A 9,660-nucleotide genomic window follows, 5' to 3' on the forward strand; every position below is an offset into this window, starting at 1 on the left:
GGTGGTTCTCCATTATTGTTTGGTGAATTTTGATTACTTTGGTGATTTTGATTATCCATCCTCCTAACGCAAGTTCTCATTGGTCTTTCTCCGTTATTTGTGGCTATTCTACCACTTCTAAGTCTTATGCAATGAAGTTTAACAGAGAATTATAAAATGAAGAACTTGAAAACAAAAATTTCGCAAGAAATATTCTAGGCTTAATACATCATTTGGTCCCTTAGTTTAGTTTTAGGTTTCAGTTCAGTCCCTTTTATAATAAATGTTACATTTAGGTCCTTATTTGTATTTCTGTTAGCGAATGTTGTCCTTTCTGTTAAGTTTTATGTTTTTCTGTTATTTTTTGCCTTGTTGGCAGTCCAGATGGGCATCATTAGGTGACCTAGGTTTATGAATAAAAAATTTGAATAAAAATGACATTTCTTCTGAACGTTTCATATTTCTTTCTCATTGTTCATTTTCATTCCATCTTTTCTCCTACGACCTCTTTCGTTCATCACAGTTAGTGAAACGTTCATCTCCATCTCCATCTTCGTGAGCAAAGGTACATTACTATTTATTTAATGTTATCAATGTTCATTTATTCCATTTTTCGTTCATCTCTCCTACTGGTACTTCTTTCGTCTTTATTTTTTAGGGTTTGTGGAACAAGAAGATCTTCTACAATCTGTGATGAGGTATGAGTAATGCAAAATATTTATAGTTTTGTTAGCCTTAACTATTTTTCTCATTTAGAGTTTTACATATTCCGTCTCTATGTCATGAATAGTCGCTTTGTGTGCATTGTTCATCACGGGGGTGAATTTTTTGAGTTCACGAAATTAGGGTATAATGGGTCAGAGGAAATTTGGGATGTGGATCTTGATTATTGGAGTTATTTCAAAGTATTAGATGGATTAAGAGAGTTAGGTTATCCATATATATAGAGTCTTTGGTATCATGACCAAATGGAGAGTAATAGCATTGTTGAGATGAAAGATGTCAAAGGAACTAGGAGGATGCATACAATAGTTGAGTTGATTGGGGAAGTCCATTTATATGTTTTGCATCATGTGCTACAAGTAGATATTATTGAGGAACCAATACTTTCACTTGAGTGTGATGTAGATGTTGGTGATGTTGGTGGAACTAAAACTAAGATAGGAGACAGAATGGATAAAGGAGAGATAAATTATGAGAATGTAGGAGACATAGAGAATGTAGTAGGGACCACAGAAGATTCACTTAATATGGAAGCTCAAGTTGAAGGCACATACATAAATAGGGAATCTGGAGACAAGGGGACCATAGAGGTAGAACAAGTTGGTGGGACCACTGAAGTAGAACAAAGTGAGGGGACCAAAGAAGTAGGATCTGTTGAGAGACTGAACTATAACATGGAAGATACTAAGGGAGTGAACTGTGACAAAGAGGTTGAAATTGATCTGAACTTTGAGAAAGAGGTTGAAGTTGATTTGAACTGTGAGAAAAAGGTTGAAGTTGATCTGAACTATGATAAAGAGTTACCAATTGGTGATGTTGAGGGGACCAAATAAGTAGATGATATTGAGGGACTGAATTGTGACAAAGATGATATTGAGGGACTACATTGTGACAAAGATGATGAAGCCGAGATAGTTAATGAAAGTGATGACAGTGCATTAGGAATAAACTTTGAATATTCTAATGATGATGTGGTGATGATTGAAGCAGTAGTAGATGATGATGAAGTTTCTGAAGATGATGAGGGACAAAGGACTGAAAAAGGGACAAAAAAGGGAAGGGAGATAGGGAAGGGTAAGGGAAAAGGCAAAAGTAAAGAAAAAGGTCAAGTTAAAGGAAAGGGGGAAGTGAAAGGGAAATATGGGAAAGGGAAAAGGAAAGGTAAAGTTGGAAGACCTAGTAAGAAGAAAGTTAGTGAGTGTGAAGCATCTAGGGAAACAATCTGTTAGATGATAATGATGCAAATGAATACGAAGATGGATATTTAGGATATTTAGGATGACAATAGTGAAGATGGATTTAAAGGATATTTTAGTGAGGATGACTGTTTTGGAAAGGCTTTATGGCAAACTTTCAAAATGAATAAAAGGATGGAGGATTATAAGTGGGAGTTGGGAACATACTTTGCTACTAACCAATATTTCAAGGATTCCATAAGGACATATGCCATACACAATGGTAGGAACATGAAGTTCAATAAAAATGATTAAAAAAAAGGATGAGAGTGATATGTAAAAAAGGTTGTCCATGGGAGGCATTTTGTGCCAATATTCAAAATGAGGATACTTGGCAACTCAGGAAGATTGTTGACAAACATACTTGTAGCAGAGATTTCAAGGTGAATTTTGTTAGCTCAAAATGGCTAAGTAGTAAGATACAGAAAAATGTTAGAGAGAATCCTAGTTTAAGGCTAGTTGACATTATGGAGAAGACCCAATAGAAATGGAATGTGGGGATCAATAGAACTTTTGCATACATGGCTAAGACAAAGGAAATTGACATTGTTGATGGATCATTTAAAGAACAATACAAAAGGATACATGAATATGCACATGAACTTCTGAGGGCCAATCCTGGTTCAACAGTTAAAGTAACCAGTCAACCATTCCAAGGTGAAGAAGAAAGCATTGAGAATCCTCAAATTCAACTGAATCCACATTTTCAGAGAATGTACATCTATTGTAAGGCATGCAAGGAAAGATTTTTCAAGTGCAGGCATATAATAGGTTTGGATGGATGCTTCTTGAAGGGTTACTATGGTGGACAGATTCTTGTTGCAATTGGGAGGGATCTCAATGACCTGATGATGCTAATTGTTTTTGCTGTGGTGGAGGGAGAAACCAAAGATTCTTGGAGTTGGTTCCTTGATTTATTGATATCTGATCTTGGAGGGTCAAGGATATGCCAAACCTACACTTTCATAAGTGACCAACAAAAGATGCTCTTAATACATATTCTATGACTGATGCATTCATATATATATATATATATATATATATATATATATATATATATATATATATATATATATATATATATATATTTCTATAAGAATTGTTGCCTCATATGTATATTTTCTTAGGGGCTCTTACCAGCAATATAAGAATTGTTGCCTCATGTGGATCAGAGGTTATGTTTCAGGTATGACTATATAGGCATATATATTTCTGTAAATGTTTTAATACACATGCTCATTGTTGGTCTGTACTGGTAGGCATTTGTAAAGCAAGTTTAGAAAGAAATTCCCACGTGCCAAACTCAAGGAATTAATGTGGAAAGCTGCCACAGCTAGTTATACTAATGCATTTGAAAAAGGCTATGCTGGAGATGAAAGGTGTTAATGAGAATGCCTTCGAGTATTTGATAAAGCTGCCAGCTAGGTATTGGAGCAAGGAATTCTTCAAGCCATATCCTCTTTGTGATGCCTTGGTGAACAACATGTTAGAGGCTTTCAACTATGTGTTTGTGACTTCTAGGGATAAACCTATAATAACCATGCTTAAAGAAATCAGGGTATACCTCATGCTAAGGTGGGAGTCAAATAGAGAAAAAATTGCCAAGTTTGAAGGAGATATTTTGCCAAATATCAAGAAAAAGCTTGCAAAAGAATCTGGAAGAACAAACTACTGGATTGTGAGGTATTTGTTAAACTCTTATGTGTTGTGTAATTTAGCAATTGAGTTGTGTGACTGAACTGTACAACTAATTATGCAGGCGTGCAAGTTGTAACGCCCCAGACTGCTTTCGGGATGATCGACTGACCCCATAAACCAACACGGGTCTTTTCAGCATGCTTTGACCTCACTCGCATGCTTTCCGGGAAACTTCCCAGAAGGTCACCCATCCCAATACTACTCTAAGTCAAGCACGCTTAACTATGAAGTTCTTATTGAACGGGCTCCCGAAAAGAAGATGCATCTTGTTGGTATAGGTAGTACCTATCAATCCTTATATGCTTTCCTTCAACCATGAAGTCCCATACCTGCACGGCTTTAGGATCCCTCTCATTCCGATGTGGCGACCACCCTAGCCCTAATTGGCCCCAGGTGTTCCATGCGGTGCAACCACCCCTTGCCTTCTTGGGCCTCGGGTGTTACATGCCTACTAGCTTCCGCATGGTTCGTCCTCGAACCACATCGTACTGGGAGAGGTCTGGCTCTGATACCATTATTGTTACATGCCCACCAACTTCCGCAATAGTCTTTTCGGTAGCTCATTCCATAAGAACTCAACTGTTAAGCGTGCTTGACTTGAAGTAGTATTGGGATGGGTGACCTTCTGGGAAGTTTCCCGGAAAGCGTGCGAGTGAGGTCAAAGCATGCTGAAAAGACCCGTGTTGGTTTGTGGGGTCAGTCCATCATCCCGAATGCAGTCTGAGGCGTTACACAAGTGAGTTTCATTATGAGGTGAGGCACATCTTAAACATTAAAGAAAACTATGTTGTGAATCTCTCCACCAAGGTGTGTTCTTGTAGGTTATGGATGCTGACTGGTTTACCTTCCTGTCATGCTATGAGTTGCATGAAATCACAACAACTTGATGTTGAAAAATTTGTGCCTGACTGTTACAGAAAAGTTCCTTATGAGGCATGCTATGCAAGTGTTATTTTTCCAGTTAATGGAGAAAACCTGTGGGAGAAGAAGGACTATGTTGAATTGCAACCACCACCTATCAAAAGGCAGTCGTGAAGGCCAAAGAAGAAGAGAACTAGATACCCATCTGAGAGTATCAGGAATGAGACTCAGCTAAAGAGAGAAAAATTTGGCATTAAATGCAGTGAATGCCACATGATGGGGAACAACAAATCAACATGCAAACTGCCACCACCAAGCCAGACTGCTCAACTTGAAACCACTCAACCTGGACCAATTCAGCATGGTCCTAGCTAGCCTAAGCTAATCAACGTGAAGCTACTCAGCATGAAGCAACTCAGTCTGAAGCAACTTGAATTAGGCTTTTATGCCCTTATGTATTTTATGTCCTATTAAGCCCAAACAAAAACCTATCATTTTATGTCATTTTGTTATGTTAGTGTTAATGGACACATAAATTGGGCTTTCATGCCATTTTGTAACTTTGTGTCAATGAACACGTAATTAGGCTTTCATGCCTTTTGGTAATAGTGTCAAAAGAGCACAAGCTTTTATAATGCAAAGCCTTTTATTTAATTCCTTATGTCAATATTTACATGCACAATTTTATATTCTACATAAACTGCAACATATAAATGCACAATTTTATAGGCACTAATTTATCTTCATTGTTTCAATTAAGTCCCTTATGTAATAATATTGTTTTGATATAATCATCAATCTGCAATGTTACATATCAGTCAATAACACGTTACAGAAGGCTCAATAACACTGATAGTTGAATCCAATCATTCCATTCAAGCAAAATCAAACTTACATACTTTCACAACATTGGTTACAAATCTATTTCAAATACATGGTTACAAAGACTAAATTAAACCCTAGACTAATAATAGCAAACACTATTGCATTTTTCAACAATCCTCTTATGCTCAGAACTTCATTCTTCAACTTTAATATCTTCTTTCTTTGCCTTTCAATATTCAAATCCCTTCCATCAATAACTTCATCGCCTACCCACTTGAAAAAATTGCATCCCTTATCCATTTGTTTCATGTAATTCCTACAGTCCCATAACTTTTTCCCAACATTAACACTATTAAGATTTGTAATCGTACGCATCACACACTCTTCTTGGCATCAACAATCCATCCTTTTGTTTCTTATCACCGTAGACCCAAATGACCTACAACTTTGGGTGTTTGATTTTGAGTAGTTACTGAAGTTCATGGACATCTTCATACAATCAATTTCTTGGAGAGTGAAGAAAGGAAGAAGAACAAGAGATGAATGAGGTGAATGACGAAAGAGAAGAAGAACAAGAATGCCCTAAAATGTGAAAATGGAGTCTGAGAATATTAACATGGTAATACTTTAATATAATGCAATATGATGAGTCACAAATGCTTAAAAATCCTTGCTAGCATGCAAGATCACCAAACATAACGTTTTCACACTTAAATTAACGGAATGGATCAACATTGGTAATGGAAATTTTTTTAAAGGACTTAGTTGTAACGTTTATTACATAAGCGACCAAAATGAAAGCTGAAATTAAGTTATGGGACTTCAGGACTAAATAAGCCAATATTATAATACAAAGCACCATCCCACCAAGTGTGTCAATTTGTTTACTGTGAAAATTGATAAACAATCTCTGGTCTCCAACGTAATGGTTAACTTGCAGGATCAACCAGTGAATCCTAAGACATGTGGTATTTGCTTAGATTATGTTTTCTTGAATAAAGTACACTTCGACAACGTTTGTGGTTTTAAAGATTGTCTATTTTAATCGAAGTTAACGTATTGTAACTTTACAAAATTGTAAAGGAAATGCAATAGAAAGCACTTTAAAAGTAAATTGTAAGAAATGGTAAATTTTAGAAATGTAAAGTAAATTATGAATTGGAATATGTTCTGGACTATCCCAATTATCTTAAATTGGCCCAATCCAGTCATAAGTGTGAAACGGCCCAATAAGCATTGGCCCACTCCATCAAGCAAGCAGGGAGAAACCTCTCCTCTTATCCTTTAGCCGAGCACGGATAAGTAGTGGGTCCCCCACAACATAGGGTTATCCGATCATGCTAGTTCTCCGTCCCCGCCAACGGCTAGTTCCCCTTTGCTCGGATAAACCAAGACATGCTCAACTGTTTCCTATATTTTGGGCCCTGTAATTACGCTCAGGCCCACAAATATAGCTTTACCTAGTCCAACACCAAAGAGAATAATATAAATAGCCCTCTACACCTAGAGGGCAAGGTAATCCAAATTTTGCCCAAAACTCCTTACTTTTTGTTGTACATTTGTTCTATTTCTTACTTTGGCATCAAAGTATCTTGCACGTACAACCCCTTTTATCCTCAACCATCACCTAAGATCGAGACATCGTTTCTGGCCACCTGTTCTGACTCATCCCGAACAAAATATAAAAATGGTGTTTTACACGTATATTTCTCAGTGGCTCTTTCTCAATACAACAGATACTTTGAGTATTTGTGAGATTTTGTACAACGAATTAACACACAGAAATCCTAACACTAAGACCTCTATATATACTAAATCGAAATAACCACTATCAACAATCTTTCTCTCAGAACACGACACGTTTCGCTCGGCATGTCTTCCAATTACCTTGAGGCTCCACGCGTTTTTCTTTGAAACTAGATAAGGACGAAATACACTTAATCCTTATTCAAATTCAAACTATCCGTCGAAGGCATCTTCAATATCGTTTTCGTCGAAATCACATTTTAACTTAGGAAGTATTTCTAAGTCTTATCCAACATCTTCCTCTCGTACAAGGGTGACTTCGACTAGGATTTTTTCCAACATGCTTCCTGTCGAACACCTAGAATGATTTTGAAATATTTCTTTTCTTCCTTATCATATTAACTCAAACTTGGCGTCGAAACTTCCAGCTAACAATGTTATGTCATTGTTTTGGCTGCCAAGTGAAATAGGATCATAAAACAAAAACACAAAATATAATAAAGAGTGATCAAATAGCTGGTTTCTTTTAAAAGGGAGCTAAAAAGTTAGGAAAAATATAACATGGAGCCTAAAACTGCATTTAAGAAAAAAATATGAATTTCAATAATATAAATAAAAAAAATTTATTATTAGTTTTCTTATATTAATTTGCGTACCTTTAACTAATTCATTAATTTCTATATACAAAAATTATATTATTATAAATTAGGTTTAAAATATAATATTATATGCAGACTGATTTTCTAAAATTTATATTAAATATTAAAATGGAATTTAATTATATTCAAGTATGTTTATATGAATTAGGTTTTTAGATAGATTAACAAGTTAAATCAAGTTTCTTAAATGGAATTTAATTACGTACGATGTTTATATAAATTAGGTTTTAAGGTAGATTAACAAGTTAAATCAAGTTTCTTTTAAAAGTTAATAATAGATTGCATACCAAACTTAAACCTTAAAAGCTTTTTATCCAATAAAAATTACCTAACAAAAATAAGCATAAAGTTTATAAAACTAAGATAAAATAAATAAATAAAATTGTTATACATAAGTTTTGATCCATTCCTTACACCTTAAACCTTAAAAGCTATATTGCAATGGACAGTGCGCCTATAAATAAGTATTTGATGCATGGTTTTTGTCTACAATCTCCCTACCACCCTTTTTTGGTTTGACCGGACCATTTTTAGGTAGATTAATGATAAAACAATCCTTCTTTCCATTTACCATAATAGTTTTTTACAATTCAAAGTTGTTTTGGTAGTTGCTGAGAATTATTTGACTCATCGTAACTTATGTCTATTTGTTTGTAGCAAGTTATAAAATATTTTAAAATAAAGTGTCATTTAATTGCTATAGAATTATATATTTTTAGTATTTTTTTAGCTTTTATTTTATATATATATATATATATATATATATATATATATATATATATATATATATATATATATATATATATATATATATATATATATATATATATATATATATATATATAGGGATCCATATACTCAGCTCAACCATGCAAAGCGCGTGAAAATATCTAACATGTATAATCAGCACATGTGAGATTCAAGGTATAATATTTCTACCTCCACCTTTTCACTTCACTCTTCTTGGACTCTATAACTCATTTGGGGATTGGAGTGTTAACCTTGCAGGTCCATCCCGTGCCACCGTATCAGAGATCAACATCATCACATCAAGAGCCCAACATCGTCAATCAACATCAATTCTAGTTCCTACGCAGAACACTGGCACCGTCTATAGGAATCGACTTCAAATTTTTGTGAAATTCCACGATCAAATCATGTTTAATCTAAATCCAGATTGCAACTAGAAGAAGAAATTTTCTCTCTATCTCGAATTAAAGAACTCTTCCTCTAAGCCTTCCTGATCCGACTATTGATTCTGAAGACCATAATTAGAAAGATCGATGAGTGAGCCTAATGACGGAAACAGTTCCTTCATATTCGCCAGATCTCAGTCCATCTAAAGGAGAGAGGAAAATAATCCACTAGTCAGTGCTATTACAGTTGGAGAAATAAACCTTCGCCATGAATTTTAATCCCTTTTAGTCATAGCGATAGACCGTGCCACTTTAAGAGACTCGATTTTAAGTAGAAGGTTGACTGATCCAAGTTCGAGATGAACATGAAAGCAGATCTCCTACACACTAGCCAAAGAGAAAGGAAGAAGGAAACTCCGCACAAAATTTCAAAATCAACAATCGCCTACTGTCATACCCCAAATTTGTCCTACCCTTATACTTTTATCTGGCTTAAGCTGTGCATTCATGTACATACCTTTCATTAGGTCATCTAACATATCATGCATCCATTCAATAAGGCACCCTGGCTCAAAAGGGATCATTGACCATGTAAGCTCGTGTCTAGCATTGGTTTAGAGGTTTGTACATATCAAAGAAGCCTGATTTCTCTGGTGCTCCTTGAAGCCGTGAGATAGGGAATTAAGGTCTCGAAGCATTAGTGTTATGAAGTTCTCCCTCGTCAGAGTATAAGGGCTATTTCTTCATCCATATTCTTTAACTACCTGCACGACGATCCAAACTGTTTAGGGCTTCTAA

The 9,660-nt window shown here is 35.4% G+C and overlaps 1 protein-coding gene across 1 annotated transcript; it reads left to right on the forward strand.

The window, feature by feature from the left end:
• The first annotated feature begins 2,458 nt into the window (after nucleotides 1-2,458).
• LOC131632413 (uncharacterized) lies at nucleotides 2,459-4,670 on the forward strand. Its single transcript, XM_058903159.1, has 4 exons — nucleotides 2,459-2,906; nucleotides 3,065-3,123; nucleotides 3,298-3,620; nucleotides 4,457-4,670. The coding sequence occupies exons 1-4, from the start codon at nucleotides 2,459-2,461 to the stop codon at nucleotides 4,668-4,670; spliced, it is 1,044 nt and encodes a 347-aa protein (XP_058759142.1).
• The last annotated feature ends 4,990 nt before the right edge of the window (nucleotides 4,671-9,660 follow it).

This window comes from Vicia villosa, unplaced genomic scaffold (assembly GCF_029867415.1).
Source record: "Vicia villosa cultivar HV-30 ecotype Madison, WI unplaced genomic scaffold, Vvil1.0 ctg.000939F_1_1, whole genome shotgun sequence".
NCBI lineage: Eukaryota > Viridiplantae > Streptophyta > Magnoliopsida > Fabales > Fabaceae > Vicia > Vicia villosa.